Raw genomic sequence first — 14,330 nt, forward strand, 5'->3', positions numbered from 1 at the left:
TTTAACTCTCAATTTTAAAAGATAAAATAGTTAAGGTGCTTATATGAAATGTAAAAAAAAAGTTTAATGTTTAGCTTCTTGAGGTATGAACTACAATTATTACTGTTACACCTCTTTAAAATCACCCTTGTTACAATAAAGCAATGAAATTTTGACACATTGTTTTATAAGCAGAGAACTAACTGATCTAAAAGGTTTATCTCTTAATTTTAGAAGATAAATTAGTTAAATTGTCTATAAAAATGTAAAAAAATAATTTAATATTAAGTTTTTAGAGGTATTAACTATAAAAATGACTGTTACACCTTTTTATAATCACCTTAGTTACATAAAACTTTGACACACCGTAGAACTAACTGATCTAAAAAAATTAACTTTTAATTTAAATAAGATAAAATAGTTATGGTGTTTCTGAAAAATTCTAAATAAAAATAAGTTTAGTGTTTACTTTAGGAAAACCTATTTATAAATAGAAAATTAGAATATGGTTGTATTTCTGTAATATGTATTTATATACAACTTCAGCCGTGTAACTAAAACTGCTAAAAAAGACTACTTCACTAAAGGTCTACCTTCTCCTATGTTTTTTGAGATAAATAACTCAAACTTTAAGGAAATGCTCTTTGCAACCTGTTTAATCTGTCAAAATAAAATTATTAAAAAAAAACAAACAAATAAAACAGTTTTTTTTTCATAAAGTCTTAATTTTTTTAATTTTGTTCTGACAGAAATTTTAAATATTGCAAGGAACATTTCCTGAAAGTTTGAGGCATTTATCTTAAAAAACGAAGAAGAAGACAGATTTTTAGTGATTTATAGTTATTTGCCATTTTTGTTTGCGCTTTCAATAAGGAAACTATTATAGTCTCCAACTTTGATCCAGCTATATCTGAAATCATAAAAGAAATATGAGGTATTTCATATTTGAATAATGATAATTTTAGTAAAATGTCATGTTTTACATTAAAACAGTTTAGATTAAAAAAAGCGTAAAACATTTAAAATAGTCATAAAAAGTTAATTTTTTTTTTGCTTCAGTGACCGTTTTCTAAGGGGTCCACTCAAAAAATCAAACCCAAACTTAATGGAATTTTTTTTTGAATTAAAGGCAAATGAGCATTCTCTAGAATAAAAAAATTTTAGATAGCTTTAAAGATAAGGTAAATAATTGGTACTAAAGTTAGAACATTTTTTAAAAATTGCAAGAAAATGCTAATTGAGCTGAGTTAAAGCTCTATTTTTTAGTTCCATAAGTTTTTAAACGCTTCAATGATCATTTTAACACTAATGTTAGACATTCAAAAATTTTTTATAAACATTGAGAACAAAAGCAAACAAATGCAATAAGCGAAGCTAAAATAAAGACAGATAAAACATTAAGAAACTTTTTAAAAAAATAAAAAATATTATATAGCAATGTTAAGATTTTTCATTACTTGTTATACTATTTCGGTAGTCTATCACTGTAGTTAAAACTAGAAATAAGTCAAATTACCAGTTTTAAATAAGCATTTAAATGTTATATATACATTTTGTTGGATATTTTTTGTTCTGAAAATTATCTTTAGTTTTAAGGTTTAATAGTATCATTATTTATAGATAAATATATATATTCCTTTTATAGTTTAAATTTTGACTGTTAAGTGTTTCTTATTTTAACCATTTTAGTTTTCAGTTAAATTTGGTAGCGACTCGATGACAAAAATATTTTTTTGTGCCCCCAGGTCCTTAGACCAAACTTTTTAAAGTATTTTTTGGTTTTTTTAACTTACTTACTTGAAAGCAATTTTTTATGAGCTTTTTCAATAAGTACAAAAAACTGAAATTTTACTAGTACTTAAATAAAATTAAAATAATGTTATTAATATGTATACCTTCCCAAAAACTAGTTATTTTATTGAAAAAATTAACTCAAAATGTACTTTTTTTAGTGTGTTAAACTTAACAGAAGCTATATATTTATTACCTATAACACAATTTTTGTTAAAAATGAAGTGATGTGTTTTTGAAAAAACTTTTGTTTGTGATTAGTAGATTATTTCTTATAGACTATTATATTAATAGTGTTTAAAAAAGTATTTTATGTTAGTTACTTTTAACAAAACTGAGTTTTTTAAATAAGTTAAGAGGTAATTTTAATGTTATTAAAAAGAGTCTTAAAAACCGCTAAAGCAATAGGGGCAAAATTTCGTTACTACAATAGTTTTATAAAGTGTTATATGTGGAATGATACGTTAACTCAAAAAAAAAGAATACAAAATATTGTTAAGATATTAAGAACTGCATATTTGATTGTTGTTAAACATCTTAAACAACAACTTAACATAAAAATGTTCAAATTTTTAATCTGTACTTTAAATCAAAATGAGAGATGGTTTTAATACAATTTTAGGTATAAAACTTATTTTAAAAGTACAAAGCTACCTTGAGTTTACAGACTTAATTAGTCCTTAAACTCTTATATGTTTGAAGTTAAACGAATTTTTTTAACGTGTTAGAATCACAACATAGTATCCACTGAATTAAAAACATATTAAAAGTTGAAAAAAAATTAAAATTAGGCTTCAAGAAAATACAATAGTTTAGCATTATTTGGGTGGAAGCTTGGAGCTAATTTGGCACCAGCTTTGTAAAACCTTTGCCTAACTCTACTTACTTGTTGGTGCTTTGAAATTAGCTAAGTAGTAAACTCTCGGGGCAAATTAGACAAGGATAAGTCTTAAAAACTGGGGTAGAAAGAACTTGTTCAAATTATAAATATATCCCTCGCGGTTAGAAGTTGCAATACTCCAATCAAAAATCCGTAGCTGGAGTCGCGTAGGCAGTCTGACTCTGTATTGAGTGTTATTTCGGAAGCTCCTGCGACAATGATTAATCTCGGTTGTATTAGCCTTGCTGTTCCACTTAACCCTTCTCATTGTGGAGTGTGAGATCCAGATGCATGGGCAACAGCTGGAATTTCAATTTTATGCCCTGGCTTTGTGCTCGGAAGTTCTCTCTAGCTTTGTAGGTTTTAATGTATTGTTATTAATATTTTCGTTGTTATATTATATCAAGAGACGAATTCCTGAGTCGTGACGTACTAGCAAAATAGATAACAACATATTGATAAATTGAACCGATATTATTTATATAACAACACATTAGAAAAGTTTTGAAAATATGAAATATTTTGATCTTTCTATCATAAAAAATATTTCTAATGCAAGTATTCGAGAGTTATATAAAAATACAGTTTATGATAATAAATTCTTAAATGCTTTTTATTTTAGTTTAAAACTTTGTAAATAACATGAAAAATAAAAGATCTTAGTTTAGTTTAAAATGTATATAATTTAACTCATTTTATTTTAGAAACTAATGAGATACTAAGAATTAAAATTTGTGCTGAAAAAATTAATTAATGATTTAAGTCTTTTAGACAATTTTTTATCGTAGGTTTTTTTAAGTGTGCTCAGTAATATGAATGGTAATTAGTTAAATGTCCAATTGTAAAATTTATACTTAAATGTTAACTATCTAAGTATATTTTCTAAAAGTGCTTCGGAATCTAAAATTAAAACTGCAACCAGTGCACTGTACATAGTAGTTCAAACTTTATTCCTTTATTTATTTTTTATATATATCGTTTATTGAATGATAAAATAAAGACGCTCAAAATAATTGGTCCTATGACATGGTCACGAAGAAGTTTTCGGTTATCGAGTCGCACACCACGTATACCTTTAATGTCTTGTCCAGGACAAAACTGTTAAATGTTTATATTACTGTATTTTATTTTTTAAGAAATTGAAGTTTTATTTTTGTCAAATAAAGTTTGATTATATACATTCTTATGATCGTTTCATACATAAATTTAGTTAACTTAAATACAGCTAGAATGTAACTCCTTTATTATTAACTATTTTTAAGTTTTTTTACTGGGTGACACTAGAAAACTTTGATTTCAAAAAAACACTTTTTTATGACTTTCTGTTGTATATAGTGTTGTTTAAAAATTCTACACAATATGATCTTGTAGATGTCATGGACTACTACTTTTGACAGGTATTACCTTTTGAAAAACAGTTCAGATATCTTTAACTTCCTGGTCATACGTAAAAGATGTTTCTACGAATTCAGAATCCATGGAACAGTTCACAACCTAAATCATAAAATGCTAACCGAGAATCGTATTCTAGAGGATCGAAGTTATCATAGAGAAACTTTGTCCCCAAGATTCAAATATGCTTTTTTTTTTGCACGGCGACTCTTTTGCACGAGGGGACACTTTTGCACGGTGACACTTTAGCACGAAGGGAAACTTTGCACGGCGTCAGTTTTGCACTAAGACACTTTTACTTAGGTTTAAAAAAACAAACTATTTCTAACTAACTTTAATTTTTTTTTGTATTGATTATTGTTCCTAACCCTCACCCTCGGTCGGTAAATTTTTGGTTTTTATAATCTATTTATTATAATTTTTCTTATTTTCCTGTTATTTTTTATTTATTTTTTCTATCACTGTCACCACTAACCTTTACCCTCAGTCGGTAACTTTTTTTATGTATTATTTTTACTCTCATACAAAAATGACCCTGCGTGCATAAGTGACCCGTTCCCGATTTTTTATGTGCACAAACTTACAAAAATCAAATTTTTGTTCAAGTATTTTCCTTTATGAGTCTTTGAAACATTACAATATTTATTGAATAAGTAAGTTTTCATAGAACTTGCTGAGAACAAAAAAAATTATAAAGAAATATACATTATTAAAAAAAAAATAAATAAAAAAAAAAAGTAATTTTAAAGAGATACACATTACAAATTCGTAGTTTATTTTATGTTGACGCCGTTTCGACTTTTCTCAGTCACTAAAACTAAATTGTGCAAAATAACTAAATTTAGTGTTAAACAACTAAATATATAAGACAGATTAAGTTATTAAAAATATATAAACGGGTAGCTGTCAAACTTGCACGAGCGTACAAAATTGCACGAAGACAATTTGGCACGGGTTGAGTTTATTATAATTTTAAATTATTATTTTTTATTTAATTTTTTAATAACACTGTTACCCCTAACCCTCGGTCACTTATATATACTTGTAAATTTAATTTGATTACAACAGATAAGTAAATTTATTTTTAAACAAGAAACACTAAATTTAACATAAAATAATCATCAAATACATTTAATAAACTTTTTGTTTTAAATAAAACTTCCACTCCTCTAAGCACTTTTAATCGTTTATGAATTAGTATTATTTGTCTTATTCAACTTGAAAGGTTATATGTTACAGTAAATGTTTACTTATCTTAGTTACAAATTTTACTTCTTACCATCATAATAAAAAAACAAAAGCAAAGTATAAATTTATTCATAAGCGACTTTTTAACAAAAAAAACATAAACAAGCACTTGAACTTAGAATCAAAATGTGTAGCTTTGTAAACAATACTATCGTTTCTTTTAGTTTTGCTTTTAATACTTGTTAAATAAAAAACTTCGAATGTATCATATCACTTAACAAAAGGAGATGGTACTAGAATGTCCTGCAAATAGAATTTATGAAAAAATCCGACAAGCAAAGCTGAACTTGTAATCGAACAACTTTTTTTTGGAATTTTTTTAATGAAACTTAATTAAAAATAAATGCATTTTCTCAAAACTTTGTTCTTAAAAAAGGGTATGAAAATAATTTAAATTAACAATATTTTACTAAGTATAAATATTTAGAAAAGACAACAGAAAAATCTCTATGTACACTATTTGATACGCTAGTGTAGAAATAATCATAGCAATATCAGCAGCGATGGCATTTATTTCTCATGTTCTCATTTTAAGTAGGGACCGCAAATACTCCTCACATCAAATGAAAAAAAGTCAATTATCTAACATATTGAGACAAAAAAAAGAATATCAAGTTATGTGAATATTTTAAAGTGAAAAAAAAAAGTCTATTTTTAAAAGTAAATAAATATAGTACTAGAGGATTGTTAAAAAATCTAAAGGTATGAAAGATATTATTAGAAATTATAAGTGAGTAATTTTAAACTCTTCTCTGAAATTTAAATATATTGTATAACCAATAAGAGAAAAAATAAATAATGAAGCAAAAACTAGTTTTAAGTTAGAGTTGTAGGTCAATGTAAGCTTGTGCAAGTATTTTTATTTTAGTGAAAGTATTTTTGTCTAAGTTTGTAAAATACGATGATATAAATGTATCATATAAAAGAAGTTTCGTAAGGTTCTCCTTGGTTAACTATGATTAATGCGTTAAACTTTACAACAAGAACATTTACAATAACACAAAATAAATAGATGCGAGTTTCCTTAATAGAAGTGCTTGCGGCTTGTTTCTTGGTTCTTTTGATAAATAACGTAAAATATGAAGGCCACCACTCCAAGACCAACTATTACTAATAAAAAGGTTTTGAATCCGCCCACTGATGAATTTTTGTAAGCGTCTGAATCCCCTCTGTTGTCTATTATATAAGAAATGACATTATTATATGATTAGAAAGTGTTAAAAGTGTGCTACTAAAATACAATAAATAAATCGTAAACTTTAAGACACCACTATCTACATTTTTAAGAAAATTACTTGGGAAATTTGATAGTTTTGTTACATTATAGATAATTTGTCTTAACTAAATATATTGCTCAATTTACTGTAGTTAGTTTTGTTACAGAAACTTACTATAATAATTTCATAGCAACCAATATTCAACTTAGAAAAAAAAACATAAATTATGTCTAATCTAGTAATAATCTTTTAAAAGGTTATTTTTGTTTGTATTTTCATTTTTTATTTGTAACCTGTTATTGTATAACAAATTATAGTCATCACTAACCCATTGCAGGTTTTAAAAGTCCAGGTGACACCAAGCTCCAGTCCTCAGTTTCTTCTTGTGATCGATCAGCTTTTAGTTCGTAAGTTTTTACACTTATGACTTCGTGGTTGTCTACAACAAGGTAAGGATTTTAGATGCGAGGTTTTATAACATTTCTGTATCTTTAAGTTCTCATTAGCCACATTACATAATCTAGTACTAGTTAAACCTTCAAACTGGATAGTATGCTAAAAGAATTTAACTAATTCTTAAAAAAAAAAGTGTAATCAAGGTTAAAGCAACCGCCATGCTGACATATTTGTTATATTAATTACTTACAAAAAACTTTTGACACAGGAGTTTTAAAGTAATTTTGATTGAACAATAAATCAGAAGCTAACAAACGGAAATATGATGAATCATTCTGATCCTAACTAACTTCTAATACAACTATTTTGCTGCTATAAACAGTAACAGGGGAATGCCTACAATTTTATTTTAAGCAATTTTTATACTAAGTATAATTGCAACACTTTTATTTAGATTTCTGAATTTGCTTGTAAACAACTAAAACACATGTTAAACATCACGTCTTTTAATTTACAAATAAATATATGGACCTAACTGCATATGAATTGATTTGATTATCTCTTAACTAAAAAATAAACAATTAAGGTTTTATTTATAAAACTACTTTTTGATGAGATAGCTAAGTAAATTTATTTATAAACAATAAAAAATTTAATGTATTACTGCATTTACACAATTGACTAACGAAACGAATTCATGACTAAACATAAACATCCATGAAAACGTCAATAGCAACAATTGTGCTCATACAATAAACTAATTGACTAATGGTAAGTAATAATTTATAAATTTTAATGGAGTTTTAACGATGTAAATTAAAATCAAAACTATTGAGCCTTAAATGCTTATGGTAAAAATTAAGCTGTTATGTTAAAGCTTTTTCAATATGTTTTCCTATTACATTAATCTGTGAAACATCCAAACACTCTAGATCTTTACCAACTTTTATTGTACTACAGATTATTAGAATAGAAAAGGGTGTGAACCCAAATACTTTATAAATTAATTTCAATTTAATCAGAAAATAGTTGAATAGTAAAATGAATAATATTGTTTTTTGTAGTAAAAAAATATTTACATAACGTATGAAAACTTTGTCAACTAATGAATTTAATATTAAACGCTTAAGTATGCTAACCATTTGAAAGAAAATATTTAGGAAATAATGTTACAATTGAAAAGTTTAACTACAACTAGATAACAAAACTTATTGAGCTTTCTGTAAAAATAGTAAGAAGAAAGGATAAATAGTTGAAGTATAAATTCTAACTAGTGATGAAAACCATAAAGTTGATTACAACAGAATTAATATTTAATTAAACGGTTGAGTTAATAAAAAAATACATATCATGTTTAGTAGATAGCTAGTATAAATAATCAAACAAACCAGCAAGATCTCCAGTGGCAGCAGAAAATCCAAAAAAGTAGTTTGTTGGCAGCTTAACACCAGAAATGCGCATGCAGTCTTTCCATTCGCCATCGTCGCGAACATCAAACTGCACCTGCAAAACTAAACGGCTGAGAAAATTCACTTTGTTTGCTTAAAGTCATAAACAAGTTATGTGTATAGTACTAAAAACAACTATTGCGTTTCTAATACACCTTTATCTCTATTTAAATTACACGAAAACAAAACAGCGTGCTAAACTTACAGACAATTCTTCTTTATAATATCTTATCTTCATATAAGTATCATGCAGCTTGTTTCTGAAAGATGTTAAACAGCTACCGATAGAAGTCTCTGGAAATTTTTTTAAGAATAAAATTTTATGTTCCGAATAAAATATTTTTAAACCTTAATGTTTAAATTAACTTTAATCGTTATTTTAAAATGCACGGAAAAAAAATTGATAAGTTCGATAGTACTTTTTTGGTTGATTGTTTAAAGAATAATGCACCTGTATTTCTTTCACTACATTCTAAATCATATAAAAATTTGATTGAAACAACGGAATAAAACTTTTAAGTAACGCATTTTAAATTTAAAAAGTATAAAAATAATGATAAAAATTTATCAAAAAAGTATTTATTTCAGTTATTTAAAGCTCACAATAAGTTAAAAGTAAAACCTGTAAAAAACTCACCTTTGTTGTCGTTATCGTGGTCATACTTTAATGATCCATTTCCAATCATCGCACTAACTTGAGGGAATGAAATCTAAATTAAATATTTGTCCTTTAAAACAATACATAGACAAATAAATTAGTTCTTTGCATTAGATATAAGCAGTAAACAAGACAATTCACAAAAAAAAACCGTTTGCTTGTGAATAAATTAATCTATAACTTTACATAAACAAAAGAATAATGATACCATGAATACATTTTCAAATAGAGGGTATTTAGCTAAAACTGTTGTGTGATGTGTAAAAAACATAGCTTTTTTATTGTTAAAAAAAAACAACATAGACAAAGCTAGGTACATCAACTCTACAGGAAAGAACTATTTTACAATTTTAAATGATTTAATAAATAAGACTTTAAAAAGTGTTTACATCAAAACTACTCTGTAATTGATTTGAAAAAAATACAGAAGAGTTTTTATATAAAGCTAACAAGGATAAAACATTTTTGCAAAGAAGTTTTTATTGTTATTTACTATAAGTATTAGCAATTTTGATAAAGAAAATAAGAAAACTATTTAATGTTGGTTCTGTAAATCTTAAAAAAGAAAACTTTTAGTGTACACAAAAAACTTTAGTTATAAGGGCAAACTTAAGGAGACATTGTTGTAAATTTTTTTACAATAAATCAAAATACTTATAACTCTAGGCTTATATAATATTGGTTTAAGTTATAACATAGCTGTGAAATTAATAATAGGCATTGAAAATATTCCAACTTACTGGTTGGTTTCCATTTTTGTAAGTGTCCAGAAACAATCCAAGTCCTTTAAACTGATCTTTGCTTCCAAAAACAGATCCAGGTACCATCTTTTCCCTGGTATACCAAAATGCCATTCCATCAGCAGCAATTGTTCTACCAGAACCATGAACTTTAAACTGAACATGGATTTCCCAATCATGAAATGTGCATGGCTGAAAAGTTTTTTTTGAGTTATTATCAAGCAAAAAACAACTGTTAAGATTTTTCTAATAACAATAAATACTTTACTATAATTTTAATTAATTTAATTCCTATAATTAACCCTTTTGACAGTATAAAATAGGGTTTCTCATAGTGGGCCATAAGCAGTAAAGGGACCACAAGGCGCCATGAGGACATAATTTAATACTTAAACTAGATATTCTGGAGTTGATAATGAAGATAAAAAAAAGTTTAAGGTGTTTTAGTGGTAGGCTTTTTGAGTAATCTTGTTGGAGGGGGCCATAGTTTTTTTAATTTCTTTTAAGGGGGCCGTTTGAATAAAAGTTTAGGAATTCCTGGTATAAAGAATATTTATTTTCAGAAAAGAAAATAGAGTCCTTTTTTATAGTATAAAATAATTTGCTTTAATAATTTAATAGTCAGCCAAGAATTTCATGTGATAATATGGAGAGGTTTGCTTAAAAACTGTAAAACAAAACAGATCTTTCGTAAAATTTTCATAAGCAACAAATTTGATTGTTTCACTTAATAACCAACTTAGGGTCATAGGGGGGGGTTATAAATAATCCAAATTATTTTATACAAGTTGGTCTTTTTTTGCTTATTTTTATAAAAGCTGTCATTAACTTTTTATCATTTAACAAAATTCAAAGTAACTCTTAGTATAAAAAGGATCGAATTCTGTGAGTTCAAAAGATACTAAAAGCCTATCTTAAACTTTTTTAACCAGTCTAAAAAGTTTAAAAAGATTAGGCTAAAAGTTTAATAAATTTTTAAAGTAAGTTTTTTATTAGTATTTAAATCTTTTAACTATCAGAATTATTTTATTTTAAAACTTATCATTTGGAATAACTTCAACAAAAAACATCGGCGAAAGTCAGCAGAGCAGAAGCCTGGACTTTCGTTTGCCGTGAGACAAGCTCAAGTTTAACAATAGGGTTGATCACGCCAATTCGATCATCAGACCACAAGTTTCGGTAGACTGAGACCGGTTTCGTCCTTATTAGGACTCATCAGTCAGTCACAACCGAAAAACTTGTAGTCGTCAATCTACAAACGGTTTATTATGCTTTCACATGAATCAACCATTTGCTAGCAATGATCAGTGACGTCAGCATTGTCATTTGCCGTGCAACGTTTAAAACATTGTCCACTAAGCAAGACATCTGGCACGCTTGTTTTAGTACGATCAACAAAAAATTGGTTGCAATGTTTTTTGTTGATTGTACTAAAACAAGCGTGCCAGATGTATTGCTTAGTGGACAATGTTTTAAACGTTGCACGGCAAATGACAATGCTGACGTCACTGATCATTGCTAGCAAATGTTGATTCATGTGAAATCATAATAAACCGTTTGTAGATTGACAACTACAAGTTTTTCGGTTGTGACTGACTGATGAGTCCTAATAAGGACGAAACCGGTCTCAGTCTACCGAAACTTGTGGTCTGATGATCGAATTGGCGTGATCAACCCTATTGGAATAACTTCCTTTTTATTTTACTTTTTAATCAAGGAGATGAAAATAAATTAATGAGAGTAATTAAAAAAATTATATTCTTATCAGAATAAAAAACCAGTTGATAAAATTTTGTAAACTATTAAACTTACAATAAGATTGACACTGAAAAATTTTGGTCTGCAAATTTGAATTGAAAATTTTTAATAAAACCTACTATATATCAAAAGTTTACTAGGACTTTTTTAAGAGTCATATAGTTTGTAGTTCGAACTTTCATATAAAACTCAATATGTAAAAAAATGTTGGACTCCTAAGGTCTTCATGCCTTATATTTAAACAAACAATTAGATTTTTTAAAACTATACAAATTTAGTACATTTGGTAAAAATTACTATCACTATCCATTTGTAAAAATTAACTAGGTGATCTCTCTTTTGGCTTTTAAAATAAATTCTTAGAATAGTCAGTCAACCCTTACAAACCACTTTCGACCAAATAGAGCCTTTTTGTCCTTGAGTATCTTGAGTGAGCCGAATAAAATTGTTAGTTATCATCACATTGTCTCTAAAGTCCCAGTTTGGAATTGTCATTCCATTTCCTTTCAAAGTTGTAGCCATTATAAATAATGAAACATTTTTTATAAAGTTTGTTTTTATTATATTTAGTTTCAGATACATTTAAAATCTTTTTAAATTAAGTAAAAAGCAGTTGAGCAAAAACAATTTTTACTTAAGGGCATAGGAGGGGGTAAACATCTTTTTTTTGAAATTTAATCTTATTCTATATAGTTTTTACTAAGCTACAAAATGCTTTTTGGAGATTTTAAAATTTAAAATAATTTTTTAAATATAGCTGGTCAAAGTTGGAGGCAACAATAGGTTCCTTATGGGAGGCACAAACTAAAACGACAAAAATAGACTATTTCACTATAAATCTATCTTCTCCTGCGTTTTTTGAGATAACTACCTCAAACTGTCAGGATATGTTCCTTGATATATTTAGAAAATTCTGTTAGAAAGAATTAAAAAAAGAAATAAAATTAAAATTAAAAAAAAATTTTTTTTTGTTTTTTTATTATAATTTTTTTTTAATATTTCAAATTCTTTCTGACAGAATTTTCTAAATATATCTAGGAGCGCTTACTGAAAATTTGAGGTAGTTATCTCAAAAAACGTAGGAGGATATAGATTTTTAGTATTTTAGTTATTTGCATTTTTAGTTTGCGCCTCCCATAAGGATCCTATTGTTGCCTTTGACTTTGACTGGTTATATCTCAAAAAGTATTTTGAATTTTTTAAATCTGTAAAAAGCATCTTGTAGCTTAGTAAAATCTATATGAAACTAGATCAAATTTCAAAAAAAAAAGGTGTTTACCCTTGGTGACAAGAAAATAAAACAAGGTGTTATAGACAGTTGGGTAGATATTACTTTTTTTTGTTTTCAAAACTGTTTTTTTTTTCTTTTTTTCGCTTTAACTATTTCAAAAGTTATGTAAGTGAATATGCAATCAGGCTACTTATCAGTTCAATATTAATAAGAATTCATTATAATTTTTTCTAAAAGTGATTTACAAAAACTACAGAAAAATACCAGAAATTGTTATTTCACTGATTTTTTAAATATTATTTTTAATATGGTAAAGTTTCTATCAAATATATAAATAAATTTATAAAATACATACAACTTATTTAAAAGATTTAATTACCTTTTTTTTTTTAAATTATACAATTCAAAATGTTGAAAAAAAAAATAGTGGTCCTAAAAACAGAATAGATTATACCATGACCTTAAGTATGTCCTTAAATTTCCCTAAAAGTACCACTGACTTAAAAAAAGAGCAATTTAAACAAAATATATCTATTGCAATTTTTTAAGTTTAAATACAACTTATGCTATTTTTCAACTGAAATTCTGCATATCAGATAGAAAATGTAAAAGAATAGACTTATATGATTTTTTTGGATATTTTTGATTTTTTTTTGCAAGATTACCTTTTATTACCAAAAATTAAAAAGTATTAATTGTTATTTTGGATGAAAAAATTAACAAAATTGTCATCTTTAAAGCCAACATAACTTCTGGAATACTATAAAACAGAAAAGAAACAAAGCCATTTTTGAATAGAAGAAACCCAGTTCATACAACAAATTTAGCAATATTTTAGCAACACTTTTAGCTTAAACTTCTAGTCACCCATAACTATACAGCAATATACAACTCTACTGCTTGTCAGTCCAGTATACAGTATAAATTTATGTCATTACAACGCTAAAATATAATAGAATAATACTTTTAAAATCAGCAATAAGGTTTAAAATTGAAACTATACTATAAAAATTATACCAAAAACTAACCCGAATAAGGTTTTCCTAAGCTGTAATCTTTTTTAAGAAATCCACCATCTGGAGGCTGAACAAAACAGCATGCAAGGTTTGCAAAAAAACTTAAGAGTGCAATAAGTGTGTAGTTCATTGAGTATTTTATGTACAAATTAGGCAACTAAAAAACATTTATTAATATTAATCAAAAAAAAAAGAAGATATCAAATGTTAAGTATAACAAAGTTTCCTCTTTTGAGAATAAAAATCCAGTCAGAGTCATAAAAAACTAGCACGAATTACAATTAGCCATTTGAGTGAATTAAAATTAATTTAGTTAGCTAAATTTACATACTCTTATAAAAAACGATTAAAATTTAACTATGCTGTTGAAGAAAGGCAGTTATACTATATTATTAAATTTTACTTAGCATTATATAACAGATTAAAAAAATGGTAAGAACTTGAGTTATCAAAAACTGTAATCTAGTTTTTAAATTTTAATAAACTTCATTATTTAGAATAAAAATATCCAGATTTGTTGAAATAAATCAATGCAATCTAAGTTTTTTTTTAATTTAAAACTAGTCTAAGTTAGCT

General features: G+C 26.3%; 1 protein-coding gene across 1 annotated transcript; it reads right to left on the reverse strand.

Annotated features, from left to right (window-relative positions):
- Window positions 1–5,341: 5,341 nt before the first annotated feature.
- Window positions 5,342–13,907, reverse strand: LOC145831422 (vesicular integral-membrane protein VIP36-like). Its single transcript, XM_082938680.1, has 8 exons — window positions 13,767–13,907; window positions 11,895–12,010; window positions 9,750–9,941; window positions 8,989–9,061; window positions 8,557–8,645; window positions 8,292–8,406; window positions 6,836–6,946; window positions 5,342–6,466 (listed from the first exon to the last, which is right to left on the reverse strand). Exons 1-8 carry the CDS (start codon window positions 13,882–13,884, stop codon window positions 6,315–6,317), a joined length of 966 nt encoding a protein of 321 aa, XP_082794806.1. The 5' UTR covers window positions 13,885–13,907; the 3' UTR covers window positions 5,342–6,314.
- Window positions 13,908–14,330: the final 423 nt, after the last annotated feature.

The sequence above is a fragment of the Thalia democratica genome, chromosome 3, assembly GCF_965202585.1.
Source record: "Thalia democratica chromosome 3, ktThaDemo2.hap1.1, whole genome shotgun sequence".
Taxonomy (NCBI): Eukaryota; Metazoa; Chordata; class Thaliacea; order Salpida; family Salpidae; genus Thalia; species Thalia democratica.

Excerpts from the sequence above, each read along its gene's own strand:
- LOC145831422 (XM_082938680.1), bottom strand. The coding sequence starts at position 13,884 with ATGAACTACACACTTATTGCACTCTTAAGTTTTTTTGCAAACCTTGCA. Across the intron at positions 12,011-13,766 it reads CTTAGGAAAACCTTATTCGG|GAAATGGAATGACAATTCCA; the intron begins GTTAGTTTTTGG and ends CAACTTTGAAAG. Across the intron at positions 6,947-8,291 it reads TGCCACTGGAGATCTTGCTG|ACAACCACGAAGTCATAAGT; the intron begins GTTTGTTTGATT and ends ACCTTGTTGTAG.